We start from the raw sequence: 21,882 nt of genomic DNA, 5'->3' as shown, positions 1-21,882 counted from the left end.
CAGTATCTTACATAATAAAAATGTAATTAAATCACTAAAAATTATGAATGTTTCTTATAGATGTTGTATGATGTAAATGTAATTACATCAATAAAATTAAATCTTGACCACAGGTATTATGTTATACATTAAAATAAAGTAAAATAATGTTCACCATGGTGAGCTTATGTAATAATAATTAAATGGCATTACTAAATTTGCCACTAAGCCTACCTAATACAAATTAAATTAACAAAGTAATTCAATCTTGACCATGGATCTTACATAATAAATTGAAATAAAATTATGTTCACTATGGATCTCACGTAACAAAAATATAAATAAATCTACCCTAACCCTAAATTAATAAAATAAATGAATGTTGACCATTTGCCTTACATGATAAAAACATAATATTCAATTAGAACAATAAATAATAATGTTGTAAACTTCATATAAAAAATAAATCATATTACAAAGATATTGGGTATTAAAGTACTGTAAGATAAAATACTATTCCACTTGGATGTCACATAATAAAAATTTTATTAAATTAAATCATTGTTGACTATAGCGCTGGCATAATAAAATAAAGCAGTAATTAACTCAAATAATGTTGACCACAGAGCCTACATACTTAGATAATTAAATAATAAAATTAATGTTACCATTATCCATAGAGCTTATACAATAAAAATAGATAATATACTTTGTGTGGTAGTCATTCTAGTATAAATGAGGGAAAATATGAATGCTAAATCAGTTTTTCAATACCGGTAATAATTAATATCTGTGCTTATTAGCTTTCTGATTATGAAGGATTCCTCTTAAAGTCAATGACAACATGTCTCCAGTCCTCTGTATCAAAAAAAAACAAAAAAATAAGACACACACAAGATGACATCTTTTGTTGCATTTAACCTAATGTGAGGTGAGCTATTATTTCCAGCCTGCCATGGTAAATTCAGCCTGGCAGTGATATTAGAGCCCAAAACGAGTGTGGCTGACGTGATCTATTTTTAGCCGCATCAGTGCCGTGTGATTATGCCTCCTCCCATGCCCCCCCCCTCCGCCCCCCCTCACCCAAACGCTGACAAGGTGTCAGGCCAGCGGACGAGGCCTGGATGACCTGGCACACCTTTTGCACTGTTGGAGAGGCACGATAGCACATGATGTTCTGACAAGTGCCTCGGAGCTCCCAGTGGCTCTTCACACCTCACTATCTTCTCACACACACACAATTGTACTTATTGAAATGCATGTAATGCATCTAAAAAAATGAGCCACTTTTGGAGATGTTTTTGCCCGAGGTGAAGCCTGGAAATAGGAGTTGGCCTCGTGTTGCACTTATGAGTCAGGAAAAGAGCAGATTGCAATAAAGGACTGCCCCCTATAGGTTGAAATTGCAACTAAACATTGATTAAGGCTAGTTTTCAGTCAGAAATGGAGTAAGACCATTCTCCTTCTCAGTGTCTCAGCTGTTGCAAGATTGGACTTGGTTTGCTGGACTTAGAGTGAGGGATGAAACTAGTCAAATTTAGTGCATTAAAAATGTCATCATGCTCAAATTTATATTTTCTGGTCATCTTTTGGGAGTTGATCCAGTGTTGCACTGATGAATCAGGAAAAGTGTGACCATCTGAAGCTACACCCTTTATCTATTCATTTCTGCGCTTAACTGTACCTTAAAAAATTTTTTTTAATGTAGTTAGCTCACTTAAGTTCTCAGTGGCGCTAATGTTCGCTTAAGTTTCATTTTCTCAGTTCATGGATGTGATCACTCACACACGGATATTTTAGAGTTACCTGCTTGGCCCATTTGGACTCTGTTGCTAACCAAAACAGCAGCACCTACTGACACAAGTAAGTGTCTAAGTTGAATTCAAGAGTACTCTTCTCTTTTTGTTTCTTGAAATATTTCTTTCTTGTAATATTACACCTTTATTAATGTAAAACTTTGGCTTTTCTCAAAACAACTGAAAAGAAATGCTAATGAAATATAAACCAAGTAGGCCTCTGACAGCGACAGACTCAGGTCAAATAGTGTAGCAGAGAGTCCAAAGCAAACATGGTGAAGAAGCATTTAGCTAGTATGCTGCACACAAATCTAATAAGTATTAGACAAATCAAATGGCTTCTTTCTTTTGATTGTCAGATTTTCCCCTCAAAAAAGACATTTTGTATTGTAATATTAAGATTATTTTTAAATCTCTCAAATAGTTCTTTTTAATGCAAATGTTAAGAATTATTTAGATTTTTTAAATTAATCACTTCATTTCATTTTTTATTTTATTTGAAGAAATTACTTTTTTTTTTTTTTTTTAATCGACTATTTCATTTTGTACAATGGCAATTTCTAAAGTGAATGCATGAAATTCAAGCCGACAAAATAAGTTTGGCACTTGTCAAACAAGATGAGTTGTGAGTTGCTTGAAAACTTTTTTCCCCCATGTCATACGATGCCAAATGTGTTTACGGGAGCACAGAAGCGACGTTTTTATTGTGTCGTTTGTTTGTCAACGCCACCGCTGTACAACATCTTTTTCCCAGAATACATCTGAGAGCTTTCTGAAAAGCGGTTCTTTGATTGCCCTAAAGACACATCGTGTTGCGTAGAAGTGGAGCTGTCACTTCACCGCCGTCTCGCGTCTTCATTTGCCGCTATTGATGCCTCCCGTTTGCGCTTATTGGTCTTGTCATGTAGTCAAACTCAACAGCGACGACGTATGGGATACGCGTTACAGTCTTAAGTAACTGCGAAATGCGCAATTATCAACAGTGAGCAGAAATAAACTTACACATCACAGGCTTGTTTATCAACGCACTAGCAAAGACTCACTTTCTGCTGATGTGCTAAAAATATACAATATACCCTTCAAATGTATACAAATCATTTATTTAAAAAAAATGCAGCAATAAATGTGTACAACACGTGAGCACAGTACTTCGTCAGGGATGTGGTGAAGCTCCGCACAACATAAAAGGACACAACATTGTGGAGCAGTCATGACTGGAAAAATTAAGAGTCTAAGATTTACAAGGTTGAAGTCATCATATATCAAGGAAAAATTCCCGGTCTTTTCAAAAATGTGGCATTTTTTTGTTAGTTGATATTCATTCATTCATTCATTCATTCATTCATCTTCCCTTCTGCTTCCCCTCACTAGGGGTGCTGGAGCCTCTGCCAGCAATCTTCGGGCGAGAGGCGCGGTACACCCTGAACTGGTCGTCAATCGCAGGGCACGGGGAGAACATAGAGAAATTTGAAACCATACATTGAAGCCCAAACCCAGTTTTTACATCCTACTTTGAAACCCTAACCCTCTCTTGAAATCCTAATTTGAAACCCGAATCCTGTTTGAAACCCTAATTTGAAAACCAAGTCGTGGTTTTAAAACCTAATTTGAAACCCTAATCCTGTTTTGAAACTCTAATTTGAAAATAAAATCCTGCTTCAAACCCTAATCGCGTTTTGAAACCCTTCTTAGAAACCCTAACTCCGTTTTGAAACCAGACTTTGAAACCCTAACCCTGTTTTGAAATCCTAGTTTGAATACCTAACCCTGTTTTGAAAAAGTAAATTGAAAACCTAATTTGAAACCCTAATTGAGTTTCGAAACCCTAATTAAAAACCCTAACCCCGTTTAGAAACCCTACTTTGAAACTTTAACCCCTGTTTTGAAACTCTAATTTGAAACCCTAATCGAGTTTTGAAACCCCACTTTGAAGCCCTAACCCCATTTTTAAAACCTACTTTGAAACCCGAACCCTCTTTTGAAATACTAATTTGAAACCCTAATTTTAAACCTAAAACCCATTTTGAAACCATAATTTGAAACACCAGCCTTGTTTTGAAACCCTGAACCTGTTTTGAAACTCTAATTTGAAACCCTAACTCTGTTTTGAAACCCTAATTTGAAACCTGAACCTTGTTTTGAAACCCTGATTTGAACTCTAATTGATTTTTTAAACCCTACTTTGAAACCATAACCCTGTTTTGAAACCTAATTTGATACCCTAACTCTGTGTTGAAACCCTGATTTGAAACCTAAACCCAGTTTTGAAACCATAATTTGAAACACCAACCTTGTTTTGACACCTAATTTGAAACCCTAACTCTGTTTTGAAACCCTAATTTGAAACCTGAACCTTGTTTTGAAACCCTAATTTGAAACCCTAATTGAGTTTTGAAACCCTACTTTGAAACCCTAACCCCATTTCGAAACACTACTTTGAAACCCTAATTCTTTTTTGAAACCCTAATTGACTTTTGAAACCCGAATTTGAAACCCTTACCTTGTTTTAAAACCCTAATTTCAAACCCTAATAATGTTATTAGAACTTTATTTGAAACCACAATTGTGTTTTGACACCCTAATTTGCAACACTAATCATGTTTTTAAACCCTAATTTTAAACACTAACTCTGTTTTTAAACCCTCATTTGAAACCCTACCCATGTTTTGAAACCCTTACCCTGTTTGGAAACCCTAATTTGATGCCCTAATCGAGTTTAGAAATCCTAATTTGAAACCCTAATTAAAAACCCTAACCCCGTTTTGAAACCCTGATTTGGACCCTAATTGAGTTTTTAAACCCTATTTTGAAACCCTAACCCTGTTTTGAAACCTAATTTGAAATCCTAACTCTGTGTTGAAACCCTGATTTGAAACCTAAACCCTATTTTGAAACCATAATTTGAAACACCAACCTTGTTTTGAAACCTAATTTGAAACCCTAACTCTGTTTTGAAACCCTAATTTGATACCCTAACCCAGTTTTTAAACCCTAATTTGAAACATGAACCTACTTTTGAAACCCTAATTTGAAACCCTAATTGATTTTTGAAACCATACTTTGAAACCCTAACCCCATTTCAAAACCCTACTTTGAAACCCTAACCCCATTTCAAAACCCTAATTGACTTTTGAAATCCGAATTTGAAACCCTAACCCCGTTTTGAAACCCTACATTGAAACCCTAATCCGGTTTGAAACCCTAATTTGAAACCCCAATTGCACTTTGAAACCATAACCTTGTTTTTAAACACTAATTTGAAACCCTAACTCTGTGTTGAAACCTTGATTTGAAACCTAAACCCTATTTTGAAACCCTAACTCTTTTTTTAAACCCTAATTGACTTTTGAAACCCTATTTGAAACCCTAACCTTGTTGTAAAACCCTAATTTGAAACCCTAACCCTGTTTTGACACCCTACTTTGAAACCCTAACCCTGTTTTGAAATCCTAATTTGAAACCTAAAACCAACGTTGAAACCAAAATCTGAAACACCAACCTTGTTTTGAAACCTAATTTGAAACCCTGAACCTGTTTTGAAACTCTAAATTGAAACCCGAACTCTGTTTTGAAACCCTAATTTAAAACCTGAACCTTGTTTTGAAACCCTGATTTGAACCCTAATTGAGTTTTTAAACCCTACTTTGAAACCCTAACCCTGTTTTGAAACCTAATTTGAAATCCTAACTCTGTGTTGAAACCCTGATTTGAAACCTAAACCCGATTTTGAAACCATAATTTGAAACACCAACCTTGTTTTGAAACCTAATTTGAAACCCTAACTCTGTTTTGAAACCCTAATTTGATACCCTAACCCAGTTTTTAAACCCTAATTTGAAACATGAACCTAGTTTTGAAACCCTAATTTGAAACCCTAATTGATTTTTGAAACCCTACTTTGAAACCCTAACCCCATTTCAAAACCCTAATTGACTTTTGAAATCCGAATTTGAAACCCTAACCCCGTTTTGAAACCCTACATTGAAACCCTAATCCGGTTTGAAACCCTAATTTAAAACCCCAATTGCACTTTAAAACCCTAATTTGAAACCATAACCTTGTTTTTAAACCCTAATTTGAAACCCTAATTGAGTTTTTAAACCCTACTTTGAAACCCTAACCCTGTTTTGAAACCTAATTTGAAATCCTAACTCTGTGTTGAAACCCTGATTTGAAACCTAAACCCGATTTTGAAACCATAATTTGAAACACCAACCTTGTTTTGAAACCTAATTTGAAACCCTAACTCTATTTTGAAACCCTAATTAGATACCCTAACCCAGTTTTTAAACCCTAATTTGAAACATGAACCTAGTTTTGAAACCCTAATTTGAAACCCTAATTGATTTTTGAAACCCTACTTTGAAACCCTAACCCCATTTCAAAACCCTACTTTGAAACCCTAACCCCATTTCAAAACCCTAATTGACTTTTGAAATCCGAATTTGAAACCCTAACCCCGTTTTGAAACCCTACATTGAAACCCTAATCCGGTTTGAAACCCTAATTTGAAACCCCAATTGCACTTTGAAACCCTTATTTGAAACCATAACCTTGTTTTTAAACCCTAATTTGAAACCCTAATTGAGTTTTGAAACCATACTTTGAAACCCTAACCCTGTTTTGAAACCTAATTTGAAACCCTAACTCTGTGTTGTTACCTTGATTTGAAACCTAAACCCTATTTTGAAACCCTAACTCTTTTTTTAAACCCTAATTGACTTTTGAAACCCTATTTGAAACCCTAACCTTGTTGTAAAACCCTAATTTGAAACCCTAACCCTGTTTTGACACCCTACTTTGAAACCCTAACCCTGTTTTGAAATCCTAGTTTGAAAACCTAACCCTGTTTTGAAAAAGTAAATTGAAACCCTAATCCTGTTTGAAACCCTAATTTGAAACCCTAATCGAGTTTTGAAACCCTAATTAAAAACCCTAACCCCGTTTTGAAACCCTACATTGAAAACCTAACCCTGTTTTGAAAACCTAATTTAAAACCCCAATTGCACTTTGAAACCCTAATTTGAAACCATAACCTTGTTTTTAAACCCTAATTTGAAACCCTAATTGAGTTTTTAAACCCTACTTTGAAACCCTAACCCTGTTTTGAAACCTAATTTGAAATCCTAACTCTGTGTTGAAACCCTGATTTGAAACCTAAACCCGATTTTGAAACAATAATTTGAAACACCAACCTTGTTTTGAAACCTAATTTGAAACCCTAACTCTGTTTTGAAACCCTAATTTGATACCCTAACCCAGTATTTAAACCCTAATTTGAAACATGAACCTAGTTTTGAAACCCTAATTTGAAACCCTAATTGATTTTTGAAACCCTACTTTGAAACCCTAACCCCATTTCAAAACCCTACTTTGAAACCCTAACCCCATTTCAAAACCCTAATTGACTTTTGAAATCCGAATTTGAAACCCTAACCCCGTTTTGAAACCCTACATTAAAACCCTAATCCGGTTTGAAACCCTAATTTGAAACCCCAATTGCACTTTGAAACCCTAATTTGAAACCATAACCTTGTTTTTAAACCCTAATTTGAAACCCTAATTGAGTTTTGAAACCATACTTTGAAACCCTAACCCTGTTTTGAAATCTAATTTGAAACCCTAACTCTGTGTTGAAACCTTGATTTGAAACCTAAACCCTATTTTGAAACCCTAACTCTTTTTGTAAACCCTAATTGACTTTTGAAACCCTATTTGAAACCCTAACCTTGTTGTAAAACCCTAATTTGAAACCCTAACCCTGTTTTGACACCCTACTTTGAAACCCTAACCCTGTTTTGAAATCCTAGTTTGAAAACCTAACCCTGTTTTGAAAAAGTAAATTGAAACCCTAATCCTGTTTGAAACCCTAATTTGAAACCCTAATCGAGTTTTGAAACCCTAATTAAAAACCCTAACCCCGTTTTGAAACCCTACATTGAAAACCTAACCCTGTTTTGAAAACCTAATTTGAAACCCTAATCATGTTTTTAAACCCTATTTTCAAACCCTAATCCTGTTTTGAAACCTAATTTGAAACCCTGTTTTGAAACCTTAATTTGAAACCATAACCCTGTTTTGAAACCCTAATTTGAAACCTGAACCTTGTTTTGAAACCCTAATTTGAAACCCTAATCATGTTTTAAACCCTAATTTGAAACGCTAACCGTTTTGAAAGCTTAATTTGAAACCCTAATCCTGTTTGAAACTCGAATTTGCAACCCTTATCGAGTTTTGAAACCCTACTTACAAACCCTAACCCTGTTTTGAAACACTAATTTGAAATACTGAAACTCTCATGAAAGCCTAATTTGAAACCCTAATCATGTTTTGAAAACCTAATTTGAAACCCTAACCCTGTTTTGAAACCCTAAAACTATATTTAAACCCTCCTTTGAAACCCTAACCCTGTTTTGAAGCCCTAATTTCAAACCCTAAAACTCTCTTGAAACTAATTTGAAACACTAACCCAGTCTTGAAACCCTAAAACTCTCTTGAAGCCCTAATCTGAAATTCTAACTTTGTCTTGATACCTTAACCCCTTGTTTTGAAACTTACTTTGAAACCCTTATCCTGTTACATTCGATATTTTTATAAGTGGCGGATGATGCAAGCTCTCAGGCTGACAACGCTTTCCTCTCCGTCAATCCTCATTGACTGGACGGCATCATAAAATCGTCTCAAGGTGTCATTAAAAGCGTCAGTCGTGAAGTGTTCAGTTCGTATTTGTAATTTTTTGTGTCAGGTGTCTCAACATTTTAGCACCTATTTTGTTGTTTTCTTGGCGTTCATTTCATCCTTTTCTTCCGCGAGTTTGTTTCAATCTTACAGCGTTAACTCTGTGCTGATTCTGTCTTTTTATTTTTCCTTCAAATCCTCAGCAGCGTCCAGTGCAATGGAACAATGTAATGATGTCTTGACAGGAATTTCTTGAGATGATCGAAATGTATACATTATCAGCTGATTATGTAATTTTCTGAGCCAATCAGAATCGAGTATTCATCTTAACCATGGTATAATACTGTGTGCTTTCACACAAACACTATAGCTGCGCTTCCAAGCGCCTTAAAAACACACGCACACACATACAAAGATATACGTATAAATTTTTTGAGAATTTAATTTTTGGTTTAGAAAATAGATCTTTGGTAACAGTCTTGGACGCATTGGCTATAATTTAATCTCCCATAATTAGACTATACAAACTGCATTACTCACTTTCTGGTCGGCACTGCTATGATTGGTTGATTCTTTTAGTCGTGTGACTAAAAAGTCAGTCAACAAACAAAAACAACACGTTTCTTCTTTTAAAAGTACAAAGTTGCACAGCTCTTATTTATTTTTTTAAACCAGTATTTGAAAATACTCAACAACCAAAGTTAAAACAAACAATTAATAAGTCATAATAATAAGAATTCAAATATCCTCAAAAAGTAGACTTAAAATCTTAATACTTTTTTTTTTAAACGTTAGTTTTCCTCCTTTTTTTCTTACAGAAACACCTGAGGGAAGCAAATCGACTGAAAAGAAGAATAGAGATATCACCAAAAAAAAGGAAGAAATTATTATTGTTTTCTGTACAGTACTGATAAAACCAACAAAAATCAGTGTTGGCGGAAAGAAACTGAACAGGAACGGGAAAACACATTTGAGCTTGGTATCCATTATCTGAAAGGCTGTGAGTAAAAAAAAAAAAAAAAGCCAAAAAACAAAAACTAAGTGTCCTTTTTTGTAATTTTTTTTTTTTTTTTTTTTTTTTTTTTTTTTTTACAATGGTCCCAGGATGCATAAGACACTTTCCTGATGTGATTCTTAAGAAAGTTTCAGCAAGAAACATGACATCAATGGAATATTCTGGAGCTATCAGTACATATTATTACAATTCGTTGCTTATTATAGCAAAGACGTGACTGCAGGCAGGTGGTGGGGAGAAAGAAAACCTTTGGTCAGTGAAGCGAAATCATTTCTTTAAAAAAAAAACGACAATCTCAAAGTGGTTTTCCTGACAATGTTGAGTTCATTTTTCCTCACAGAGGAAAGAAAAAGTGTCCGCAAAAGTTTTGTCTTTGATTGTCCGCCCCAAAAAATGAAAAATGAAAAAGATAGAAGATAGAATATACAATCACAGCGTGAAGAAACCACGACGCCCTTTATTGAAAAGGAACTTGAACGCATTCCTTGGCGCTGCATCGTCAGATGGATGCAAACGCTGGCTGAGGGTCTCGACAGGGTTGGCGTTCATCCGGAGAGCTTGGTATTGTCTTGCGCGGTGGATGACGGGTCCTGCAGGCAGTTCTTGCGGACCACGGGCAGAGGGTGGGCCTCCGTGTTGAAGACCCAGTCCTCTGGGGGCAGGAGGTCATCGTCGGAGAACAGAAGATACAGATATCTGAAACCAAATGGTTAATGATGAATAGATATTAGGAATGCAATTCACAATTACTTTAATAATTGATTAATCGATTATTTCTTTGATTAATCCATGAATTGGATAAGAAAACAATTTGTAATTTACATCGTTATTAAAAAACAGGAAATTATTTCAATTTGACAGTGCAGAAAATGCATAAACAAAAACTGATGATTCAGTTCCTGGTTTAGATTGTAACATCCATCACAAAATAGGCGAAAATATTGATCGTTTTTCAAAGTAAAAGCAGATGTTCGCATAGATCTTTCGATTAAACACAAAGATAATCAGTTTGCTGTCATGGAGGACAACAGAAATTTGAGAATATTGACATTACATTACATTATAAAAAAAATTCTCTCTTTATATTTTCTTACAACATTACACAATTATTCAAATTAGATTCAGACTTTTTTTTTCCTTTAAAATTGTTTTTGATGTTATATTACAACTTTTTTCTTGTAACATTATTGATTGTAGTTTTTTATTTTTTTTATTATGGCCTATATATAATGGTGTACTCTACATTACAACCTTTTCTCTTGAAATAATACAATTTATTCCACATATTTCTTCCAGTCTAGACCATAAACTATCTCCTAAGACTCAAAGATAACTTTTCTTGAAACCCCTTCCCCCACCTTTTTTTTCTCCTAATAGTACACCTTTAGTTAAATTCTGATTCCCTCCTAAAAAAAACTAGATATTACTCAGAATATGACTTCCTACAAGAAAAAAACGACTTACTTGAGGGTCTCAGAGAGGAAGAAGCTCTGCTGCATGTTGTCGTGGCTGTCGCTCAACGTGTAAACGTCGCGAATCCCCGAGAAGCCCGACTCCACTCGGCAGTGCCTTTCCAGTGCCTGAAAACGAGACAGCAATGAAAATGTGTTACATTTTAGGGGTCCCCAAGTCGACTCCTCAAAACTCACTCAGAGTGCCCTCTGGAAAGATAGAAAAAATTAGCCTGTGACACCAGTTTCACCGATGGATTGAACAGGAAGTCAGCCATTTTGGGTTTATGTAGCCATTCTGGGAACATTCCAGGGCTTGTACTTCGATGAACTCCTACAAGGGAATACACCCAAATGCGCCCAAATTGGAAACAGGTATTCTGTACAGATGGGCAATGCTAAATGGTGAAGCCTTTTTGCCTGCTGTTAGGGGAGCATGGCGTCAAAAATTGATGATCATTACGAAGATTTACAGAAATGATAGTTATTTATCCTGTGCGAGGTTCGTACCCACGCGACCACAGAGTGACATCTGGCACCATGTGAGCTTTAATCCCTCCCTTACACTCACCCGCTCTCTCCACTGTCCAAGCTGTCTCCAAACTCAATAAACTCTATAAACACTATCCAAACACTAGTACCCTATACAAATTTCTAAAATATTTATCCAAACTGAGCTGACAGCAAATGTGTTAAAAAAAAAAAAAAAACATTTTAAATGGAGCCTGCATGAAAGGTTTATATTGGTATCAAACCTCATGACAAAATATGAAACACTTCCCGAATCGGTCATGTGGTCCAGCCAGGCAGCGCGGCTCCGGACATCATCACTTCCGCCTTCTCCCATAAATGAAGCAAGCCTCGATACGCATTTGGATGAAACGCCCCTTCCATTACACGACACACGCTTCGAAGACTCGGCTGGTCTCGTAACATCACTCATGGACAGCGCTCTACTTCAAATCAAGGGTAAAGAACAGTCGTGTGTGTCCTATACGCAGACGGCTTGCAAAACCACCGCGTATGTCAGGTCACCCTTCTCACGGAGTCATCAGGTAAGTTGATCACCTCGCTTATATGTTTATTTGATTGTCCATTCCCCCCCAAAAATTTGTGCAACGCTACGCTCGCGGCCTACCCGGAACTAAACAAATCGGTATCTTCCTGGTTTATTTTGTTGTCCAAGTTTAGTGAGATGGGGGCATTGAATGAGGCTACATTCAAATACTGCTAGCAGTTTGAAAACTGGCATAATCTACCCTTACTGTTGGCATAGCATGGTGTCAGTGTTTGATCGTTTTGAGAATTTGCAATGAAAAAGATGGTACGAAAGTGACTTCATCTCCGCATGTAATCGTATTCAAAGTACGCATGAACACCTGAAATGACAAGTACATGCACAAAGGAAATCCCTAGCGAAACCAAAGGAGCCTAATGGAGAGTGTCCGAGCTAGCCGAGCGGATTAGCGCAGCGTTAGCTACAAAGGGATGCCTCACGCATGCTAATTAGGCAAGACCCTGATGCGTTAATGCTTCGTGTTCAACCTTTGTGCTGGCTAATTAAAGGCCCGATCAGCCCTTTTGACTAAATTAAAGCTAAATCCATCACGCTAACCCTCTGCTCTTGATGACAGCTAATGTACATTAATAATAGCGTGCCTTGCACTAGTGTCACCCCGGGATTTAATCTGCATGATAGCGTGTAGCGCTACTTCCAGAGGGTAATTGGGGATGCTAATGGGGTTTAGCATGAAAAGTGAGTAGTTCATTATATGTTGCTTTCATAGCCCACTTGAACCTAACACAATCTTTGACTACTTTTTACTTTGTTAGAAGATATAAAATCCAGGGAATAACATTTGAAGCAGTACACAAGTGTTGTTTCACATTTTTAAAGCACAAGCACAAACTGATTTCAGTGAGAAAAAATAATAATTATTATTTCTGCAACATTACAATTTCATTCTAGTTGGATTCAGACTTTTAATTTCTCATAATATTAAAATTTTATGGTTACAGCATTCAACTTTTTCTGGTTAAACATTGCATTTTTTAGTTTTGACTTTTCTCTAAAATATATTTTTGGAATTTGCATCTTTATTTATTTAAGTTTTAAAAGACTGTAAAAAAAACAAATTCTCATTTATAATTGTTTCTCATAACATTTTTATTTTATAAATTATATGATGCCTATTTAAGACAATGTTCATGACTTTATTGTCATACGTTTACAAGCATGAACCCCCCCAAATTCATATTCCAATAATGTTATATTATATTATGACTTTCTTCTTAAAACATAACTTTGTGGTTGCATTAACACTTTTGTCTTGAAAAAAAATACAGATTATTCATCAGTATATTATGACTTTATTGTTTTCAGATTCTGTTTCTCTTAAAAGTATTTTTTTCATTGTAGTTAAATGACCACCTTTTTCTTCATATTATTGTTCCCTCATTATGATATGACTTTATTCTTGCAAGTTTACGCAATTTCTCAAAACAGCAGAAGTTCTTTCCTCGTACCATCACGCCTTTATTCTTGTAGGTTTATAATTGCTCTTGTATTATTCAAACATCAATCTAGTTTTCCCCAAAAAATATTCTTGTGATAAAACATTTTTCTCATAACAATCACTCTTCTAAAATTACTACTTTATTCTAGTTGCATTTTTCTTGAAAAAAAGGGAGAAGACAGAAATCCAGATTGTGAATGTAACAATTTTTTCTCATTGCTGTGGCTTTGTTGTGTGTTGTGTGTCGTTACCTCCACAGCTTCCCATCCCCACTCCCTGTACTTGGGGTCATGGGTGAGCCTCCACATGTACATGTAGCTCTCGATGACCTCGGGTCTGAGAATGTAGTATCTGTCGCTCAGCCGGGTCGCCGTGGCCTCGGCGCCGCTGTCGAAACGGAACGCTTCGGGTCCCAGTTTGGTGGCTGGAAGACAAAATGCGATGTTGGTGCGAATTAATCAGACATTTCAATTTTAAGCAATCACAGAGGAGCAGTGAGCGGTCTTGTTTCACACTCGATCAATTACTGAGTCATAATACCTGGAAATAACATTTAACCTAACACAAAAACTACCCTAACCTTAATGCTAACTTGAAGCCTAATACCAACACTTAATGTAATTAATCGTGTATAATGCGCACCCAGTATAATACGCACCCCCAAAGTTGACCTCGAAATTCTGTAAGACCCTTCTACCTATGTATAATGCATTTTTACAATGCATGATTTTACTTCTACCCATATGATCAAAACATGAATTATTATCTGTATTTTGTGAGGTTTTTTTCAAAGAATAATTTTTAAGTTAAGCACTTTATTTGAACACGTAAGTATCGCACTACTCGTCACTTTAAACCGCATACACTCCTTGAAGTCTCGGTGCCCTTTGCACAATGGTCATTGCACCGGACTATTGCAATATTAGTCATTCGAACTGCTCTAAGTACTAGAGGACTCTGCATCTTTTGCACAATTGTCAAAAAATAAATAAATAAATTACCAGATAACTAGCAACCCTTTACTGCTCAGTGACTGTTTTTTTTTTTGTCAATCTCTTTCTATCTCCAAAGTGTTCTGTAAATTGACGTTGTCATACTAGAGCGGCTCCAACTAGTGGAGACAAATTCCTTGTGTGTTTTTGGACATACTTGGCAAATAAAGATGATTCTGATTCTTTCTTTTTATTTACTTGCTCTTATTTTGAAATTCACAACCCTATTTTTATTTAGTAAATGAGAAAACACACAGTTGTGCTCATACGTTTGATTACCCATTCTTTAAAGAAAACATGAAGGGCCAGGCGAAACACATTAGCCCTAACCCTAACACGATTTGTGAACAAAAATAAATAAAGAAACAAAGTCTGTGATGTATTTGGACATTCAATGGGTGTAATTATTTTGTTAGGTCTGGTTAGTATTACAGTAAACTTAAACTGGAGTGTCAATAAACGACTTCAAGCAAGCAACATTCACGCTTACTCCGTGTTACTATGTTAGCACATTAGCAACCTGTTGTTGTGATCACATGGGCTCTGCATGCCGTCCGGGCGCTGCTGGATAGAAATGCTGGAGCGGCGCATGGAATGGACTGCTCGTATAAGTGTGGTAAAATATGAGATTTTAGATCTAGTCCTTGTTTTTTTTTTGCTGAAATCGGACCAATTTCCGATCTCAAAGATTGGATTGGGACACCCCTACTGATTATCTTTGTTTCATAAAACTATGACCTTTGTGAGGATCTGCTTTTACTTTAGAAAACAAAGACCAACATTTTGGCCTATTTTCTGACATGTTATGGAACAAACCAGTAACTGAATCATGTCTGAGCTTTTGGTGTTTAATTTGGCATAGACGTGATCATCAATGTGACCTCCAGTGGACAAAATTAGCAACAAAAGTTCCTTTTATTAAAATAACTGCTGTTAATTAGGATTGGGCGATATATATCACCTTCAATAATAATCGTGAACGTTGCATTAACAATGTGCAATTTTACATAAGTGTTATGGAAAATGGATGGATGGATGAGTATTCATACTGTCTCAAAAAGAAAACAACCGAAGGGTTGCATGGATGGCAAAGGAGGAAGAGAGAAAGGAGGAAGCGCAGGAAAGTCCTCATTCGCCGAATCAGCGGACATGATTCAGTCATGTGACTCAGTGTCAAGCAAAACAAACTCTCACTCTCAAACGAGTGGGCTGACTCTGACGAACCTTCTCAGGAGTTTAGCAGCATAAAAAGTGGGTGAATGGTCGCTATGGACCTCAATGGAATGCATGTATAGTTTTTTGTTGGGCAACAGGAAAATTACACAGGCCACTCGATGTACTGTACGTGCTGCGGTGTCAAAGTCATCACGCCTGCTGGTGAGGCTAATGGATGAGCTAGCTAGCATAGCCCTATGGCCGCACTGTAAGTAAATATCTCACTATCCCGTCACCAATGCTTTACTGCTTTACTTATTTAAACACTATTACCAATACTAGCTGCTAAATTTGGCATCGGGAATAAAAAAAGATTCCACGGTCATGACCTCACATATCGTCATCGTCATAGGTAACTAGTAAGCGTATCGGAATAAATTTCTAAAGTAATCCTCCCAACCCTGAGTATGGGGAATACGTAAAATGTTGTCTATGTTGAGCCCAGAAGCAAGACTGCCACTAAAGAAAAGATAAGTAAATCTACACAACACACTCAGAAAACCCTCGCCGAGTCATTTAGGAAACACATACCATATGACAAAGCAAACATTGGCAAGACATAGAGAACGCTATCAGCTACATTTCTTTCTCCAGTGTTCTAGCCAAATTTGTCTGCCAGTGTGTGCTGTAGTGAAAAGCAACAATCCATTTGGTTTAAAATATTTTATTAGGTTTACATTTAGATGTCATTTTAATTGTTTTGGTTTTGTTTTGTTACAAAAGCTTAACTAAAATACGATCGTGCAAACCTAATTTGACCTATTCTCCTATATACAGCCTGGACATAAATTGAAGTTATTAATTATTACGTATTGCCATACAATATTCTTGTGCAATGTTTTGCAGTAGATGTATGAAGCACTTTACGAAATAAACAAGACCTGTTGTTCTGAAACACTGTGTCTATCAAATTGTTTGTTTTCTTTTTAGGATATCGTCAAATTATCATTGTCGTAAAATAAAAACATCGAGATTTTTTTTTTGCCCATATCGCCCGCCACTACAGTTAATGTGTTCTCTATTTCCATGGGCCGGATTGGACCACCTGATGGGCCGGCCCTGGCCACCGGGCTGTTCGTTTGACACCACTGCTCTAACCTTAACCCTAACCTGCACAAACCCTCCCAACTTTAAGGCACAACGAAGACTGTCTATTGGCCAAAGACTGGGAAAGTGTGAAAGATTCAAGGACATTTAAAAACAAACATGCAAACCTTGTGTTTATCTGTCAAACAGTGGCCCAATCAGGCCGTTGCAAACAATGGCGATAAATACAATGTTTGCTTATTAAATGGCATCTATGAAAGTGTCACAACATTGTCTTTTTCCTTTCTTAAAGGACGTCTGGAGCGGAGCCTTTCATTTGAGACACTCAAGCGTCACTTGAGCACACTTGAATTATTCCACTCCACTCAATATATGCCAAGGACGCTCGTGTTTGAGGAGCTATCACTTAAAGCTCCTGGAACACAACTTCTATTGCGTATGGCTTAAAGTGTGTAGGCATTTGATGAGATCAACAAACTAATTGAATAAATTAACATAAATAACGACGTGCCGCAGATTTGCGTTCTTACCCGAGCGGTCGTAGCTCTCGTGGCAGGTGTGAGTGACCTCGGCGGCCAGGTCCAAGTAGTGCTGCCGCTTGTCGGGTGCGCCGTCGTCTGCGCCGATGCCGATCATCCCCCCGGAGAAGCAGGCCAGGTGGCCCATCTTGTGGTCCAGGATGCCCCCTCGCCACTCGGCCATGTAGGTCAGGCCACCGGGTGACTTCTGTACCAGGTTGCTTTCGATGGCCTGCCGGACACAAAGCATGCACTTGTCATCTACTTGCATAACACAACAACAAATTATATTTTCCCACAAAAAAAAGTTGTAATACAAGATTAAAGTTGAAGTTTTACTAGAACAACGTGTTCTCGGGGATGAAGAATAGAAGAATAAAGTCAGATTTTTTTTTAAGGATTAAAAAGATGAGCTATTAACAGTAGAATATAAATTTAAAAAGTCATATTTATCAAGTACATTTTTTGGGGGGGAAAAAGTAATCTTATTAAGAGATAAAAGGCAAACGTAAGTATTTTGACTTATTTTATTTGTTATTTACTTATTTTTTCCATAACTATATAAATATAGGTTGAACATGATTTGCAAATCATTGTATTCTGTTTTTATTTATGTTTAACACAACGTCCCAACTTCATTGGAATTGGGGTTGTACATAGATACATAAGTTTTTCATATTTTTTAAGAAAACGGGGATCCTATCATTAAAAAACATGACGTGATAGATAAAAACTGAGATCAGTTTTGGATTCCGCACCCAAAAATTAGTTAAAAACAACTGTCAGACCTAACTCAACAAAAATTGTGTTCCCGAGTGAAATACAATGTTTCTCACCTACCTCAATACAACAAGACTGAATGAAGCAACGTATTCATAATAATATTATGAAAAACTAATCAGGGAATAGAATAATTGGGGAAAGTGTGTGCTTCTTCCACTCGCTTTTAATTAGCGTCATACTTTTATTTAAATGTCATGCCAAATGAGTTGCACTGCAATTTGGCCCTTCTATCTTGCTATAATCACACACACACACACACTCACACACACTCACTCACACACACACACACGCAGAGCTTTTACTTCATCTGACAACACACATGCACGTACGCACACACGCACGCTCACACGCACACACTCAACCTATGCATCTCAAGGGTAAACCAGCGCAATTGTAATTAGCACCTATGCTTCTAACTTGACCGTCATTGTCAATAGCCGTTCATGTTATGTTTTTTTATTATCATAATTGCAGCCCGAGGGAATCCGTTTATCACCCGCTATGTACAAGATTTTGCAATTTTATTTTTATTGGTACCATCCTTTTGTCTGCACCTTCCCCAAAGACCAATCCGAAGAGAATATCTGGAATGAGCGCGGTGCTTTGCCGTAAAATGTCTCTACACCTACCTACGTGGCAGCCATGCATTGATTTTGAACAAAAAATAAAGAGTATGTATTTGGAGGTTTAGAGGGATTTAGTGGGAAGAAGATTTCATATGCAAATGGTAGTGTAAATTCTTTGTTTTTGCATATAAGTGAAAATGTCAGACTAATTGAAAAATATGATCTTATAAGAAGTATTAGGGCCATATAAAAAATTTTATAATGTTGTAAGAAGTCTATTTTTTTTTTACAAGACTAAACTCAAAATGTAATGATTTAAAAATTTCATGTTGTTTTGAGTTGCTTAAATTTAAAATTGAAAAAGGAAAAAAAATCAAGATAGAAAAATAGTACTTTTGCCTGCATTTTTTATTATAATATTAAAATCAGCAGCTTCAGGATTTTTTGGTAATGCTACAACAATAAGGTATATTTTCTGGAACTAAAGTTGTATTATTAAGATCATTTTTACATTACTTGTATTTTTGGTAGTCGTGATACAAGAATAAAGTTCTATTCTATTAGTTGATAGAACAAAGCTGCGGTACAAGACTGTAGTCGAAATTTAACAAGAATTTATTTCCCCAAGATAAAAGAAAATCCCGTTTAGATATAAAAATCTAATTCTTTCAAAATAAAAGTCATATTTTTTGATAATTTTCCCAAATGGTCTGACTTCAAGTGCTTTGGACTTCAGAGGTTCCACTGTTCAGACTTTACTACATTAAAAGTCTGAACCCAAGTCACATCTTCAAAGTTTCAAGCAGCACCTATTAACAAGCCGACAAAACCTTTCAAAAGTCTTAAATGTCAAGCGATGTGTCCAAAGTTAAACATGCACAAGGATTTTAAATGTCGCATTCAATGGCCTTATTACATGCTAAATTGGAGGAGAGAGAGAGAGAAATACATTAAAATTTAAAACGGCTCTCGCACCACCATGCTTGTACGGCATGCAAAATTAAAGAAGTGTGCCAGACGGGGGTATCAATGCAAGTATCCAATCTGAGTTGGATTGCATGCCTACCTTTCTGCCAGTAGTGGGCACCCACGAAGGGACTTGCATTAAACAAAGGCTGTTTGTGGAGCTCAGTTATTAGATGATTGAGTCTTTCATGGTGAGTCACCAAACTTTGCTGCCATGCGCCACACACACGCAATAACAAAAATTAATGGTTCGCAATTTAGCATCCTCCATCTGTCTAGTATCATTAGTACACATTTAGTAGCAATTGGAAAAAAGCTCTAGGGCGAGTTCGCCTTTGAAGGACCCCTGGAAATGGAAAAAAATAGCCAAAAAATGCAGCCTCAAACCAAAATGGAAAACTTTGCTGCCATGCTCCGCCCCACACTCAGTGACAACAATTGTAATCTCAGTTTTGCCCATCTGTCGAGGTAATGTTCACATTTGGTAGCAATTGGACAAAATCTCTAGGGCGAGTTTGCCTTTGAAGGACCCGGGAAATGGCTAAAATCATAAAGTGGCATCTTCAAACCAAAATGGCAAACTTGACCTCCATGTTCCGCCCACACACAATGACAAAAACTCGAACTGTTTACAATTTAGCATCACCCATTTCTCTAGTATAAATCACATTTTTTAGCGGACACAAAATCTCTAGGACAAGTTCTTCTGTGTTGGATCCCTTGAAATGGGCAAAATGACCCTTAAATGGCAAATTCAAACCAGAATGGCAGACGTCCTGTTTTTTTTTTCCACGCATGACTTCTTCAGACACTTTTGTGGGGCTGCTAATGATAGACGTGCTTACCAAATTTTAAGTTGCTAAGTGAAACTGTCTTTGGGGGCTCAATTAAAAAAATAAATCACCAGGACAAGTTTGTCTTCGAAGGGCCACTTGAAACAGCCAAAATGACTCCAAAATTAATGACTTCCTGCAGCTTGGGGGCATGGCTTCTGGAAACTTTTGTGGGTCTATTCATGATAGATATGGCTACCAAATTTCAAGTTGCTAGGTGAAACTGGCTTAGGGAGCTGAATCTTCACACAAAAACAATGAATAGGATTGGTTTGTCTTTGAAGGATCCATAGAAAAGCCAGTTACCCTAAAATTGTCGACCTCTTATGTCTTTTCAGGCATGGTTTCTTGAGACTTTTTTGTGTGTCCACTCATGACAGCCATGTCCACCAAATTTCATGTTGCTAAGTCAAACTTTCTTCGAGGGCTGAATTAAAAACATAATAATAATCTGGGGTGTGCTATTGAACCAAATGACATGCGAGATTAAATACAAACGTGTATAACCTGGGTGCAAACATGAGCTATTCAGAGTAAATGAGCTTTATCTTATTAACACACGGTTTATTAAGCTTACTGGAAGAGGTGGGATAGAAGGGGGGGGGGATTCCTTTAATCTGAGGTGGACCCTCAGTCACGCTTGTGGTTTATTAACTAACTTGGTCACACTGCCTGGAGTAATGAGACATGAAAAAAACAGCTTTTTAATTGTGTAGCATATTTGAGTAGAGTGGGGTTCGTACCTCCAGAGCGTTGTAGTACATGTTCTTGGCGTCCTCGTCCATCTTGTCAGACATCAGGTATGACTTGATGAGGTACTCGTAGAAACTGTCACCCAGTCCACCGATGGACACGTGATCTTGGAAGAACAAACAGTAAGTTGTATGAGGTCATATAGTCACTTCATATAGTATACCTGCATATTTTCTATTTATGTAAAACAAAAAAATACCAGAATTCTTAGATATGGCTAAAATGACCCTAAAATGGCCACTTCAAACCAAAATGCCAAACTTCCCATCTCATTTTGGGCATGTCTTCTTGAGACATTTTTGTGGGTCTACTCATGACAGACATGACACCAAATTTCATGTTGCTAAGTGAAACTGGTTTCGGGGACTGAAAAACAAAACAAACAAACAAAAAAAAGAATCAGTTTGTCTTTTGACAATCCAAACCTATGGAAATGGCCAAAATGACCCTTAAATGGCAGACTTCCTGTGTCTTTTTTGGGATGTCTTTTTTTTTTTTTTAAATACTTTTTTGTGGGTCTACTCATCATAGGCTTCATTCATTCTTCCATTTACCCTCACTAGGGTCGTGGGCGTGTTGGAGCCTATCCCAGCTATTTTCGGGCGAGAGGCGGAGTACACCCGAACTGGACGCCAGCCAATCGCAGGGCACATATTAAACAAACAACCATTCACACTCACATTCACACCTAAGGGAAATTTAGAATCTTCAATCAACTTCCCATGCATGTTTTTGGGACGTGGGAGGAAACCGGAGTACACGGAGAAAACCCAC

At 36.8% G+C, this 21,882-nt stretch overlaps 1 protein-coding gene and 1 long non-coding RNA gene across 7 annotated transcripts in view; one reads left to right on the top strand and one right to left on the bottom strand.

Annotated features, from left to right (window-relative positions):
- The window catches only part of LOC133480197 (uncharacterized), a 34,461-nt gene extending 25,975 nt beyond the window's left edge, over positions 1–8,486 (top strand). Inside the window, exon 4 of the long non-coding RNA XR_009789216.1 lies at positions 3,147–8,486. This is a non-coding gene — a long non-coding RNA (uncharacterized LOC133480197). The remainder of the gene's footprint in view (positions 1–3,146) is intronic.
- A 605-nt stretch (positions 8,487–9,091) lies between these two features.
- LOC133480195 (mannosyl-oligosaccharide 1,2-alpha-mannosidase IC) overlaps positions 9,092–21,882 on the bottom strand; it is a 153,186-nt gene continuing 140,395 nt past the window's right edge. For all 6 annotated transcript variants that reach the window (XM_061777952.1, XM_061777953.1, XM_061777958.1 and 3 more), the window contains exons 8-12: positions 21,099–21,214; positions 17,220–17,439; positions 13,687–13,859; positions 10,933–11,048; positions 9,092–10,164 (exon numbers count right to left, since the gene is read on the bottom strand). In XM_061777952.1, the coding sequence (XP_061633936.1) occupies positions 10,014–10,164; positions 10,933–11,048; positions 13,687–13,859; positions 17,220–17,439; positions 21,099–21,214 (776 nt within the window). In that variant the 3' untranslated portion in view covers positions 9,092–10,013. The remainder of the gene's footprint in view (positions 10,165–10,932; positions 11,049–13,686; positions 13,860–17,219; positions 17,440–21,098; positions 21,215–21,882) is intronic.

This window comes from Phyllopteryx taeniolatus, chromosome 6 (assembly GCF_024500385.1).
Source record: "Phyllopteryx taeniolatus isolate TA_2022b chromosome 6, UOR_Ptae_1.2, whole genome shotgun sequence".
Taxonomy (NCBI): Eukaryota; Metazoa; Chordata; class Actinopteri; order Syngnathiformes; family Syngnathidae; genus Phyllopteryx; species Phyllopteryx taeniolatus.
The sequence above is the reverse complement of the archived record's forward strand: the minus strand, read 5'-3'. Positions and strand labels throughout refer to the sequence as shown.